The following is a 13,797-nucleotide window of genomic DNA, read 5'->3' on the forward strand; positions in this document are numbered from 1 at the left end:
TGTCTCAATGGACACATTTTTAAGATCACCGTAATGCCTTCATTCTCCTGGTTTTCATAGTCTGTTTTAAGTGTTGGATCTTTTAGGAATTAATTATCTTTTTGATAAGAAACTTTTATCTGATGTTTAACAATTCTTTCAGTTTCATATTTTATTTTATTTTATTTTTCTTTTAAAGTCAAATACAATTAAATTTAACATATCATACAAGTAAAAAAGATGATCCTATTTAATGAAATTGTTTCTGTATAGTGGTTGGTTGTTTGAGATGGAGTCTTGCACTGTCGCCCAGGCTGGAGTATAGTGGCACAATCTTAGCTCACTGCAACCTCTGCTTCCCTGGTTCAAGTGATTTTCCTGCCTCAGACTCCATAGTAGCTGGGATTATAGGCGGGTGCCATGATGCCTGGCTAATTTTTCTACTTTCAGTAGAGGTGGGGTTTCACTGTGTTGGCCAGGCTAGCCTTGAACTCCTGACCTCAAGTGGTCCGCCCGCCTCGGCCTCCTAAAGTGCTAGGATTACAGGCATAAGCCACCACACTTGGCCAAAAGGGTTTGCTCTTAAGCCATGAGCCTTGGAATGTGCAGGCTGGTGGCGTGGGTTGGCTGCAGACTCAGCCAACTCTCTGGGTTGGAGTGACAGCTGCATCTGATTGTGCCTCCTAATTCTTTGTAGGATGTTACCCCACAAAATTTCCTTGCTGTGTTGAGAGGTGATGCAGAAGCAGTGAAGGGCGTCGGATCCGGGAAAGTCCTGAAGAGGTAATGTCTGTTTACAGATACTACACTTCTCTCAATGGCCTGGGACCCCAGTATAGAGAATTGAACAGATGTTGTTCTGTGATTCTAGCCTGTTTACCTGTGAGAAATTACAGAGTGGAGAGTTTTGTTCTGATTTGGGACAGGTGCTTAGGGCTGTTGTTTCATGGCTTCTCTTGGCAGCCCATTTCTGCACTAAATTTACCTTGTGATCCAGGGCCCCTCATGATTAATACAATGTTCCTGTCACTTAAACTCCTCGTTCCTTGTTGTCTGGGGATTATGGCACAGGGATGTCCCACTGCCTATGGAGCCTCTGAGGCAGGTTTGAATCCCTGTGGCCAGATTGCAGGACCACCAGCCCTGTGCTCTGATCACAGATCAGCCCAGCAGGGAGAGGCACATTTGTAAATGCATGGCTGACTTTCATATTGGGGAAGACGAACCCCAGTGCTTACCCTGCTGGCTGTGGGCTAGAGATGTCTTACTGTTTAGTAATTGTTCATGTGGCATTTTTATGTGATACCAGAGATTCCAGTAGCATGTTTCTTTTAGGCTGGAAGGGAGACCTGGGCACAAGTAAGCTCGTGTGAATTAGTGCAGAGGCCTGGTGCGGTGGCTCAGCCTGTAATCCCAGCACTTTGGGAGGCCAAGGTGGGCAGATCACTTGAAATCAGGAGTTGAAGAGCAGCCTGGTCAACATGGTGAAACCCCGTCTCTACTGAAAGTACAAAAATTAGCCAGGCGTGGTGGCATGTGCCTGTAGTCCCAGCTACTCTGGTGGCTGAGGCAGGAGAATTGCTTGAATCCAGAAGGTGGAGGTTGCAGTAAGGCAAGATTGTGCTACTGCACTCCAACCTGAGCAATCCAGCCTGAGCAACAGAGTGAGACTCTGTCTCAAAAAAAAAAACAAAAAAAAAAACCACACACACTTTGGGAGGCTGAGGTGGGTGGATCACGAGGTCAGGAGTTTGAGACCACCCTGGCCAACATGGTGAAACCCCATCACTACTAAAGATACAAAAAGTTAGCCAGATGTGGTTGCGCGTGCCTATGATCCCAGCTACTCGGGAGGCTGAGGCAGGAGAATTGCTTTAATCTGGGAGGCGGAGGTTACATTGAGCTGAGATCACGCCATTGCACTCCAGCCTGGGCGACAGGGTGAGACTCTATCTCAAAAAAAAAAAAAAAAGGACATCTGTGAGGGTGAACCAAATTGGCTTCATGTAAGTTATTACATCTCTGCCACTTCGAAGCAGCGCCATCTGGGGGAAGCGCTGGTGAGGCAGGCAGGTGGTCATCCAAACTGTGGGGGCTGCAGGAGGCCTGGAGCGGGAGGCTGCCGGCCTGTGCTGAACTCATGTTGGGGAGATCTGGTTAGAGAGTGTGGCTGCCTGGGATGAGACCAATTGCCAGAGGATCCCACTGTCCACCCAGGTCTGTGTGATCGGTTGTCCAGGAAAGGCCCCTCCTCCTTTCCAGCCATACTTCAGAATTTGGAGGCTCTAGGATCTATACTGTGGTTCAGAATCACACTAAGGGGAGTGGAAGGGACAGGCTGGACACTGGGCCCTTGTGTTCATCTTCAAACCTGGTTGGGCAACTCTACTCCCCAAACTTCTTAATGTTTTGATTAGGGCAGCTTTTCAGAGAAATAGAAGTAAAAACAGAAAAAGGAAATGATTGACCTCTGATTCTTTCTTGGCAGCGGCCCCCAGGATCACGTGTTCGTTTACTTCACCGACCATGGATCTACTGGAATACTGGTTTTTCCCAATGAAGATGTGAGTTTTCTTGACATTTTAGGGACAAACTAGCAGAACAGAAAAGCAAGGTGTTGAGATCAAACCCATAGCGTGTATTTTCTAGTGTCCTACCAGGGTTGGTTTGTACGTGTGGTGGGTGGGAGTGGGGGACAGGTTTAGCAGCTTGAAATCTATCCAAGGGCATCTCTTCCAGACGGTTTTCCCTGCATTTCTGTTCATATCGCAGCTTCAGTAGCTATCTCAGGACGTGGGTGTATCGCACTAGACCTCAGAATAGACCAAAAGCTCTGGACAAAGTAATGGGTGAAGAGATACATCCTCTTCCCCTTTTTAAGCGTGGGCATAAAACACGTGATGACATTCTGGGATTATGTTCTTCCCCATGATTACTTCTAGGGGTTGGTAGAAAAGAGTTTATGAAGCATCATCAGAACTTTAGTAGTGAGTTATCCAGCGAATAGTTTCTCTTGATGTGTTGGTCTGAATCAATATTCTCACCTTTCAGCTTCATGTAAAGGACCTGAATGAGACCATCCATTACATGTACAAACACAAAATGTACCGAAAGGTAATTCAGCCCTTGGGGCAGCGTTGTGGGGAGGGCTGTGGGGAAAGCCGTGGGTGCAGAGCCCGCAGTCCCGTGACCGTCCTCCAACTGTGGGTGCTGTGTTTTCTAGAAAGGGGATCCTTCCAACCACTGGTTTCCCAGGATGAGCCTTTCAGCTCTAGCTATTAGATTGGAATCACTGGAGAGCTTGTTAAAATAGTGTGGGCTTCGCCCCCAGAGTTTGACCCAGTAGGTCTGGGGAGGGGGCCTGAGAATTTGCCTTGTGTTTCCGTGTGATCCTGCTGCTGCTGGTCTTCGGCCCACACTTTGCAGACCCCTATTCCTAAGACTGTCCTCAATTTTGGGCAGTTGGGGAGGAAAATACCATTATCTTATTCTCACTTTGAGCCTTTCTCACCCTTATAGCACCCTTTATGGAAACTGTGTAGGGCCAGAGTTTTTGGCTGGATGCGGTGGCTCACTCCTATAGTCCCAGCACCTTAGGAGGCCGAGGCAGGAAGATCACTTGAGGCCAGGAGTTTAAGACCAGCCTGGGCAACATAGCGACACTGCGTCTCTACCAAAACAAAAACAAAAACAAAAAAAAACCCGGCATAGGTTGGGTGATATGTGACAGTAACGCAGAACGATGGCCTGCTGGGCTGTTTGGTCTTTGAAACTCCTCCCTGCACTGGATGGTGGAACCGTTTTCCTTGGCATCACATGGCTCCGTTTTCTCTGCATTGTTTCAGCTAATAGATGATTTTATTCCATTAGCAATGAATAAGTTTGTGTGGCAGCAGCTTCCATAGCTTCTGGCAGCAGCCTCTTTACAGCAATAATGTCTCCCAGAAGCAAGCCTGGAGGACTTGTTAGGAATGGGTAGAGGGAGTGGGCAGAGCTCCAGTAGCGTGGCTGGAGGCCTGTACCTGGCTGGGGTGAGCTCACCTGCCCCGTCTGCCTCACAGATGGTGTTCTACATTGAAGCCTGTGAGTCTGGGTCCATGATGAACCACCTGCCGGATAACATCAATGGTAGGTGGTTGGGGTGCCGGCCTCGACCTGGGCTGGCAAGCAGGTTGCTCAAATATCGCTGACATGGAACTGAGCATTCTCCATAAGCAGGGGCTGCTGAGGGCAGCCTGGGCCATAAACATGGGGAGATACCTGCAGGTAGCTCTGGGCTTCCTCTGCTCTTGAAGAATTGGTAGTCAGGGAATAAAGAATCTGTATGTGAGCCTCACAGTGCGCTTCCAGGTTCTAGTAAAACTACTGAAGCTAAAACTACATGGGCTTTGGATCAGCCTCCATCCTTTGCAATGTATTGGTTGCTCTCTGACCTCAAGCAGGTGACTGGCCCTCTTTGATCCTCAATTATCCCCATCTGTAAAATGGGGATAAAGATAGTACGTGTCTGTTGGGAGACTCGTATTTTAAACACTAGCATTTGTCCAGCACAATTCTAAGCCCATGGTAGAGAGCTAGTAAGTGGTAGCTTTTGTATAGGTTCAGTTAATCTAGATGTTTCTTCAATAAATGTCAGATCTCTCTGGAAACCAAAGTAAGCCCATATTCTTTAAGTTTCCCATGCTGTGGAAATGTCAGCATTCTTCCAGAATAGCATAGTGTCCTAAGCATGCCAATTTGCCAATTGCTGCAAAAAACCTCTATCAGCTGGCTCCTCTTTCTTCCGCATTTAATTTGAGATGAGTTATTGTCATGGAATGCACAGGGCTGGGTCTGGTTACGTGTCCCTGCCCTCCTGTGCTGATCATAAGTAGCATGCTTCGATTTCACCAGGGGAGAAAGAAGGACTCAGGCTTCAAGCGTAATCCAAGGCAGGAATAAAATGCGACTAAAAGATCATCTTTAATTCCTCGTAGTTTATGCAACTACTGCCGCCAACCCCAGAGAGTCGTCCTACGCCTGTTACTATGATGAGAAGAGGTCCACGTACCTGGGGGACTGGTACAGCGTCAACTGGATGGAAGACTCGGACGTGGTGAGCCCTTGGGGGCTGGCGGTTCAGCTGGGGTTTAACCATCAGACTCTGACTGTCAAAGGTCTTGAATGGTCTCATGTTTTGCAGGAAGATCTGACTAAAGAGACCCTGCACAAGCAGTACCACCTGGTGAAATCACACACCAACACCAGCCACGTCATGCAGTACGGAAACAAAGTGAGTCGGGAGCCTCGCGCGCCGGCCCTCTGTTACCTTGTGTCCTAGGTGGACTTGCCTGGCATATTGATCTCTTGCTAAAGAGACACAGGATCTGGGTGAGGAATGGTTGAGGCAGGGGATGCCTCTGCCTCTCATAGCCACTCCATCCTGGGGACCTGTGGGCTTTGGAATCAGACCTTGCTAGCTTCAAACTTGCAGAGCTGTGAGGCTTTGGGCAAGTGATTTCACTTCTCTGAATTTGTTTCCTCATTGGTCAAAACCCAAGTGCACAAGGTAGCTAGGAGCATGAAAGAGGGCTGTGCGTTACTTACGCTAAACACAGGCCTAGTGTGCAGCAAGAGATCACTGACTTGAAAGCTGCTGCTCTACGGCCTGTAGGTGGTCCCACAGCCACTCTGCACCTTGGATTTTCTGGAGTCCTGCTGCTTTGCAAGCTGCAGGTTGTTCCCTTTACCCTTTGGCTATAAATTGGAGACATTTTATCCTCCTCCAAATATGTCCAGAAGGGACCTCTGTGGTTAAATGGTGTTGCGGCAGGTGGCTGCTAAAAGCTTGGACCCTAAGTGAAGCTGCAGGGGCTAACGTTTGGTATGTGCAAACACCCTAACAAATGTGCAGGACCTCCCAGTTGTTCATATGCCCAAACACCATTCCCCAAGCAGCCCACCCCCAGTGGAGAGCTCGCCAGCTGAGATCTGTTCCTTGGGCGCAAGCATTGGCCTTCTAGAAGAAGCTGGACTCAGTAAATCCAGCCATCGTTAGCCCTTCAGTAGAGCGTGGGCTGGGGGACATGAGACCTGCACCCAGGGCACCATGACCTGGTCAGGCTTTTGAGCCAGTGTAGGAGAGAGTTGGAGCAGAGGGAAGGCCAGGGAAAGGTGACCCAGAGAAGGCAGGGTCAGTGGTGGCATAGCCCTGGCCATGTGGGGGCTCTGCCCTGGGCTTTCCATTCTCGTCACAGTATCCTCAGCATTGGCCATTTCTGATCTTGGTTGAGGGGTTGTGGTGGATCTTCTCCAAACTCTGTTTTTGTGTGGATTTGTGTGTGTGGTATTGTTGATTTTAGAACTGTCTTTAGATTATTGTTGCTTGCTTTAGGAACAGAACGCTTGCAGCATTTTCCCTTCTGATTGGGAGCCGGTCTGTAGTGACCCCTGCAGCCAAATCGAGCCTGGCCGCTCTGCCCATTTGCTAACTCTTGATGCCAAGCGTCAGCCTGGTCTCTCTGTGACCTTAGCTCTGCCCTTCCCAGTGGACCCAGACTTCACCTCTAACCTGGGCAGACGCTTTGTACCTTCCCACTACTGGCCCTTAGGGATTTGCAGGTGAGTGCGGGTGGGTGAGCATATACAGGTCACCTGCCTGGATAGGCGGCATCCTTTGCAGGTGACATTCTTTGCCTAGAATCCTTTGCAGCAGAACTGCTATTCTTTTTACATATGAAAGGCACTGCTGATCCACAGGCAGAGCTTGGACCAGAGCTGTCTGGTGAAAGAATAGCAGTTCTGCTGCAAAGGATGTCAGGCATTTTGAGTCACTCGCTAGTAGATTTCAGGGGCTCCCTTGCATTGCCTGCATACTACTGGGGTGACCATGTCTTTTCAGGCTGCAGTTGTGGCCCTGTGGTCCTGAAAGCATGAGGAGTAAATGTAAGCATGAGGAGCCTCTGATGGAGAGGCCGAACTTGGGGTACGTTGGGCACATCTGCTCCTCTCACTCAAACCAGCTCTCTCTCTCCCTGTCTCTCTCTCGCTCTCTCTTGCTTTCTCTCTCGCTCTCTCTTGCTGTCTCTCTCCCCAGACGATCTCCACCATGAAAGTGATGCAGTTTCAGGGTATGAAGCACAAAGCCAGTTCTCCTCTCTCCCTGCCTCCAGTCACACACTTTGACCTCACCCCCAGCCCTGACGTGCCCCTCACGATCATGAAGAGGAAACTGATGAACACCAATGATCTGGAGGAGTCCAGGCAGCTCACGGAGGAGATCCAGCGGCATCTGGATGTGAGTAGGGGTGAAAGGAGCAGTGCCCAGGTGCTGTCCCCAGCCCAGGTGAGCAGCATGCATGAGCACGGCCCTGCCTCCTGACTGTTCTCCCTGCCATGCAGGAGTGTGTGGGGACGGAAGCCAGCCTCCGTCCTCCATGTAACGGAAGCAGGTGGGCAGAGCCGTGGTCGCCTCCCATCTTCATGAGTAACCTTGACCTCTTCGGCAGTAGGGAGCAGTGGAATGGGGGCCGTCTCCCCTGTATCGTGCCAAGAAGCCATGTACATGGGTGTTTCCCTGTTTTATACCTTGTTGCTTAGAGGATATTTTTATTTTGTTGTGTATTAAGTTATTAGCTAATCATATTCATTTTAAAAATCCAGAGCCAGGTACAGTGGCATGTGCCTCCAGTCCCAGCTACTGAGGGGGCTGAAGCAGGAGGATTCCTTGAGTCTGGTCAGCTTGGGCAACCAGTAAAACTCTTTCTCTTAAACAAACAAACAAACAAAAATTCCAATCCACAAAAATTTCTGCTATTCTCAGAAAAACATAATCATGCCTAAAATTCTTTCTAAAAATTTCTGCTATTCTCAGAAAAACATAGTCATGCCTAAAATTCTTTCTAAAGTGCTATGCCGTCCTTTCCAATCACTGAGTCTGTTTTCAGTAGCTCATCAGTGTGTTTGGAGCTGACAGAATTGCTACATAAATTACAGCTGTGCACTCACTGGAATGCTGGGCAGAGGGCTGCCTGTCCCTTCCCACAAAGCCAACTCTGTTAAGTCTTGTCCCCATTGTCAGCACAGCACAGTGATGGATGTGCTGAAATATGGCCCGAGTTTTCTAGGCAAGATTTTTTTTTTTTTTTTTTTTGAGACAGAGTCTTGCTCTGTCATCAGGCTGGAGTGCAGTGGTGTGATCTCGGCTCACTGCAACCTCCGCCTCCCGGGTTTAAGTGATTCCCCTGCCTCAGCCTCCCGAGTAGCTGGGATTACAGGCACATGCCACCACGCCCAGCTAATTTTTATATTTTTAGTAGAAACAAGGTTTCACCATGTTGGTCAGGCTGGTCTCGAACTCCTGACCTCAGGTGATCCACCCATCTAGGCAAGATTCTTTTTTTTAATCAGTGTGGTTTAAGTGCGTATATCTAATTATCCCCAAAATTGGTACCCTGTGTGTGACAGCTGTATTAACCAGGACATATTTTTAGTTGTGCTGTCAAACGCAGTGTAGCACAGTAGTTCTCAGACTTTTCATTCTTAGGCCTCTTTATGTATTTTTTTTTTTATAGAGCTGGGGTCTCCCTGTGTTGCCCAGGCTGGTCTTAAACTCCTGAGCTCAAGTGATCCTCCCACCTGGGCCCCGAAAGTACTGGGATTACAGAAGTGGGCCACTCACCCGGCCAGACCCCTTTATACTCTTTAAATTATTCATCCCAAAGGGCTTTTGTTCATGGTGGGTTATGTCTATTGATATGTATTGCATTAAATTAGGATGAGATGAAAGGACATTTTTGATGGTTCACAGAAACTGAACCAGAGGTTTTTTTTTGTTGTTGTTGTTTTTTTGAGATGGAGTTCTGCTCGTGCTGCCCAGGCTGGAGTGCAGTGGTGCGATCTCAGCTCACTGCAACCTCTGCCTCCTGGGTTCAAGCGATTCTCCTGCCTCAGCCTTCCAAGTAGCTGGGATTACAGGCACTCCCACCATGCCCAGATAATTTTTGTATGTTTAGTAGAGATGGGGTTTCACCATGTTGGCCAGGCTGGTCTCAAACTCCTGACCTCAGGTGATCCACCTGCGTCAGCCTCCCGAAGTGCTGGGATTACAGGCGTGAGCCACCACACCCAGCTCAAGAGTTTTCTTATGTTTGCTTAAACAACTGTGTAAATCATATAGGACTTCTTTGGTATCTGCTGCCAATTAGAAAACTATTTCTAAGACCATTTAACTATTGCATAGTTACACTTTTATGTAAAGTAAAAGATTATTGGCCGGGCGCGGTGGCTCAAGCCTGTAATCCCAGCACTTTGGGAGGCCGAGACGGGTGGATCACGAGGTCAGGAGATCGAGATCATCCTGGCTAATACGGTGAAACCCTGTCTCTACTTAAAAATACAAAAAACTAGTCGGGCGACGAGGCGGGCGCCTGTAGTCCCAGCTACTCGGGAGGCTGAGGCAGGAGAATGGCGTAAACCCGGGAGGCGGAGCTTGCAGTGAGCTGAGATCCGGCCACTGCACTCCAGCCTGGGTGGCAGAGCAAGACTCCGTCTCAAAAAAAAAAAAAAAAAAAAAAGATTAAAACTAAGATTTAAAAATATTTAACTCATTTACGAATAACAGTATTTGTAACAAATAACATTCTGCATTAATATTTTTCTATGAAAAATAACCACTTTCCAAAACAAAAACCACTTTGGTGAGAAGAGTGGCATTGCTTTCCATTTGTGTGGGATCTCTTTTGTGTCCGGCATTACTAGAAGACAGCTGGATCCTTGAACTGGCTTCTGCTTTCGCTGTTGGGCGCTGTTCTTTTGGCTGAAGTGTAAGAAGAAAATCCAGCCTTGTAAAGATACAGAGTTGAGGAAGGGAAGACCTTCCGGAGCCTGAGAGCTCTTGGGGAGTCTGGTTCTGGACCACGCCGGGAGAACTGCTGGTCTGACACACAGTGGGTGGAGGGTCTTTGTGGAATTCAGATATGAAGCAAACCAACCCTGGCTGGAGAGTGGGTAGGACAGAGCTTGCTTGTAGAGTGAAGGGTGTTTTTTTTTTTTTAGTTTTTTTGATTTTTATTTTAATAGAGGCAGGGTCTCGCTGTGTTGCCCAGGCTGGTCTGGAACTGCTGGCCTCAAGTGATCCTCCTGCCTCAGCCTCCTGAAGTGCTGGGAGTACAGGCGTGAGCCACTGTGCCTGGCCAGAGTGAGGGTAGAGTAGAAGCACTTTCTTCTTTATGATGCTGTTTTTCATCATCTGGAAAGAAAACAGAGTCCCTCTGTGCCCCGCTGTGTAAACTTTCGCTAGTTTCCTGAGTGGGCAGAGGTGCCCGTGAACACAGCACCCTCACGGCACAGTGTCTGTTTTAGGGCACAGGTTCTGCAACCTCCTTTCTCCACAGCAATGGTTTTTTTTTTTTTTTTTTGAGACAGAGTCTCGCTCTGTCACCCAGGCTGGAGTGAAGTGGCGCGATCTCAGCTCACTGCAAGCTCCGCCTCCCGGGTTTACGCCATTCTCCTGCCTCAGCCTCCTGAGTAGCTGGGACTACAGGCACCCGCCACCACACCCGGCTAATTTTTTGTATTTTTAGTAGAGATGGGGTTTCACCGTGTTAGCCAGGATGGTCTCGATCTCCTGACCTCGTGATCTGCCCACCTCGGCCTCCCAAAGTGTTGGGATTACAGGCGTGAGCCACCGCGCCCGGCTGCAGTGGTTGTTTTTTGATACAAATGTTTGCATCATGCTGGAAGATCCCCAAGAGGCAGGTCTTTCTGTCTGTCGCAGAAGTGGGCACAGACATCTTTCGCCTTTCTCGGAACGCACTGATTGTTATTTCCTCGAACCTGCGGGAGGCTGAGGGCTGTGTGGAGAAGCCTTTGAATACACTACTCACTGTTCCTGGGTCCCCGAGAGACCACGTTCAGGGAGGCGCATTCTGACAGGCTGCGTTTCTCCCCAGGCCAGGCACCTCATTGAGAAGTCAGTGCGCAAGATCGTCTCCTTGCTGGCAGCATCCGAGGCTGAAGTGGAGCAGCTCCTGTCCGAGAGAGCCCCGCTCACAGGGCACAGCTGCTACCCAGAGGCCCTGCTGCACTTCCGGACCCACTGTTTCAACTGGCACTCCCCCACGGTGAGCCAGCGGGGCTCTCCCCACGCCTGGAATCCAGAAGCTGAATTCATATTGTCCCCTGGCAGTCACATTGGATGGACAACTTTATAGAAGGTTCCATCCAGGCTAAGAAACAGGGGGCTCATTTCAGAGAGGACGAAGGTTGTCCAAATTCACTGATTTTAAATCTTGGCCCCAGAACACTCCTCTCGTCCCAGTGGTAGAAGAGTTACCAGAGCCATAGATGACAGATGACAGCTCTCACTTCTAGTTTGAAAAACAGTTACTTCTCTTTACACTTCTGCTGTCCCTGCCAATCCCCATCCTCGCCTCTGCCCCTCACACCAGCCACACACCTCTTCTGCCTTCTGGGTGTGTTCTGACCTCTTCCCAAGACAGTTGATTGAGGTCAGGTGTGGCCTGTGGAGGAGAAGTGCTGAGTTTCTGCAGATGTAGAATTAGAAGGCAGCTGAAAAGCCTCCTGGTCAGTAGCAGGTGGTGCTTCAATCCTTCTAGAGAAAGGTTGGCAAACTGGCCTACAGGCCTGTTTCTCCCTCATAACCTGTTTTTGTAAATAAAGTTTTATTGGGGCCGGGCATGGTGGCTGGTGTCTGTAATCCCAGCACGTTGGGAGGCCAAGGTGGGTGGATCACCTGAAGTCAGGAGTTCCTGACCAGCCTGGCCAACATGGTGAGACCTCGTCTCTACTAAATATACAAAAATTAGCCAGACGTGGTGGTGCACGCTGGTAATCCCAGCTACTCCGGAGGCTGAGGCAGGAGAATCACTTGAACCTGGGGGGTGGAGGTTGCAGTGAGCCGAGATTGTGCCACTATATTGTAGCCTGGGCAACAGAGTGAAACTCTGTCTCCAAAAAAAAATGTTTTTTATTGGAACGTAGCCACATCCTGCTCGGTTCCCTGTTGTCCCTGGCTGCTTTCACACTGGGGCAGAGTTGAGGTAGCTCGACTTTACCCCTCCAGTCTTTGTTTTGTTTTTTGTTTTTTGTTTTAGATGCACTTTTGCTCTTTTTGCCAAGGCTGGAGTGCAGTGGCATGATCTCAGCTCACTGCAACCTCTGCCTCCTGGGTTCAAGTGATTCTCCTGCCTCAGCCTCCCGAGTAGCTGGGATTACAGGCACGCACCACCATGCCTGGCTAATTTTTGTATGTTTAGTAGAGACGGGGTTTCACCATGTTGTCCAGGCTGGTCTTAGAACTTCTGACCTCAGGCAATCCCCTTACCTTGGTCTCCCAAAGTGCTGGGATTACAAGCATGAGCCACCGTGCCCGACCCGGTCTGGGTTTTTTGACCTTGGAGTCACGCACAGTGAACCTCTTCCTTTGTTCTCATAGAGTTCTGGGTTCCCCTGAAGTTTGTTTCAAGATAAACATCCCGGCTGCTTCACTATTCCCTGATGTGATCCAGGGTGGCTTTCATGCACCATCCATCTCCCTCGCTGGCGTGTCCCTCCCAGAATAAGGTTCCCAGAATCAAAAGGCAGACTTCGCGGGGAGATCCCAGGCCATGGCGGGGAGCAGAGCCATTGGGAGTTCCCCGTCAGGAGTCCTGCCCTCAGATTTGAGAGTGCAGCGCCCTGCCAGCCCCCCCATTTGCTTGCAAACCCTGGCATGTGTGCCTCTTTCCTGGGGGATAGTCCATAAATATCACCAGATTATCTAAAGGTTGGGAAAGGATCCATGAACCAAAGTAGGGCAAGAGCCACTGGCCAAGATGCTTTCCCTCTGTAACTGCAAAAGCGGAGTGGATTGTGTGGTGAGATGAGGATGTTTCATTCCGTCCTGTTTGTTTTCTCCCAGTACGAGTATGCGTTGAGACATTTGTACGTGCTGGTCAACCTTTGTGAGAAGCCGTATCCACTTCACAGGTAACTAATGCAGCGGTGGCACTTGGAAGGTCGATGTCATTCTGAAAGCAGAAGGGGCTGCCATCCTCTTCTGCAACTGGGCAGTTTCGCTTCTGCCAGGAGCTCCCTCCAGCTTTCCTCTAGAGCCATTTGTCAGTGGGGTCCAGAAGCCGCGTTCTTAGTGACAGCTGCTGGGCGGGCCTGTCCTCACTGCCCACCTGCTGCATGTGGGTTTGTGTTTGTCTGCCTTTCTTCAGCGTTGACACGGCTCACCAAGTTCTTCTTCCTGTCTATCGCAGGATAAAATTGTCCATGGACCACGTGTGCCTTGGTCACTACTAGAGAGCTGCCTCCTGGAAGCTTTTCCAAGTGTGAGTGCCCCACTGATTGTGTCCTGATCAGAGACTGGAGAGGTGGAGTGAGAAGTCCCCCGCTGCTCCAGACCCTCCTGGGGAGCCCCCACTCCAGGGCTCGCTCCAGGGCCTTCTTCACAGGATGACTTGCTCACTGTTACCTACTTCCCCAGTCTCTTCTGAAAAACTACAAATTGGGGTGGGGAAAGCTCTGTCTCGAGAAGGGTCATATTTGCTTCCTAGGAGGTGTGTTGTTTTGTTCTGTTTTGGTTTTGCTCGTTAGTTTTAAGGAGCAGGAAGTTCATGGGGGCTTCTGAAGTAGCCCCTCTCAAAAGGAGTCTTTATTCTGAGAAATTTGAACCAAAACCTCTTTTAATCTTCAGAATGATTTTATTGAAGAGGGCCTCAAGCCCCAAATGGAAAACTGTTTTTAGAAATTATGATTTTTGATTGCTTTTGTATTTAATTCTGCAAGTGGTCAAGTCTTAAAAAATAAAGATTTATAACAGAACCCAAA

General features: G+C 49.1%; 1 protein-coding gene across 1 annotated transcript in view; it reads left to right on the forward strand.

The window, feature by feature from the left end:
* LGMN (legumain) overlaps positions 1 to 13,797 on the forward strand; it is a 45,908-nt gene extending 32,111 nt beyond the window's left edge. The window contains exons 5-14 of the mRNA XM_033191531.1: positions 677 to 762; positions 2,468 to 2,543; positions 3,031 to 3,093; positions 4,041 to 4,107; positions 4,956 to 5,074; positions 5,162 to 5,251; positions 7,055 to 7,255; positions 10,911 to 11,081; positions 12,881 to 12,948; positions 13,227 to 13,797. Coding sequence (XP_033047422.1) covers positions 677 to 762; positions 2,468 to 2,543; positions 3,031 to 3,093; positions 4,041 to 4,107; positions 4,956 to 5,074; positions 5,162 to 5,251; positions 7,055 to 7,255; positions 10,911 to 11,081; positions 12,881 to 12,948; positions 13,227 to 13,269 — 984 coding nt within the window. The 3' untranslated portion in view covers positions 13,270 to 13,797. The remainder of the gene's footprint in view (positions 1 to 676; positions 763 to 2,467; positions 2,544 to 3,030; positions 3,094 to 4,040; positions 4,108 to 4,955; positions 5,075 to 5,161; positions 5,252 to 7,054; positions 7,256 to 10,910; positions 11,082 to 12,880; positions 12,949 to 13,226) is intronic.

This window comes from Trachypithecus francoisi, unplaced genomic scaffold, assembly GCF_009764315.1.
Source record: "Trachypithecus francoisi isolate TF-2019V2 unplaced genomic scaffold, Tfra_2.0 Lachesis_group3, whole genome shotgun sequence".
NCBI classification, from domain to species: Eukaryota; Metazoa; Chordata; class Mammalia; order Primates; family Cercopithecidae; genus Trachypithecus; species Trachypithecus francoisi.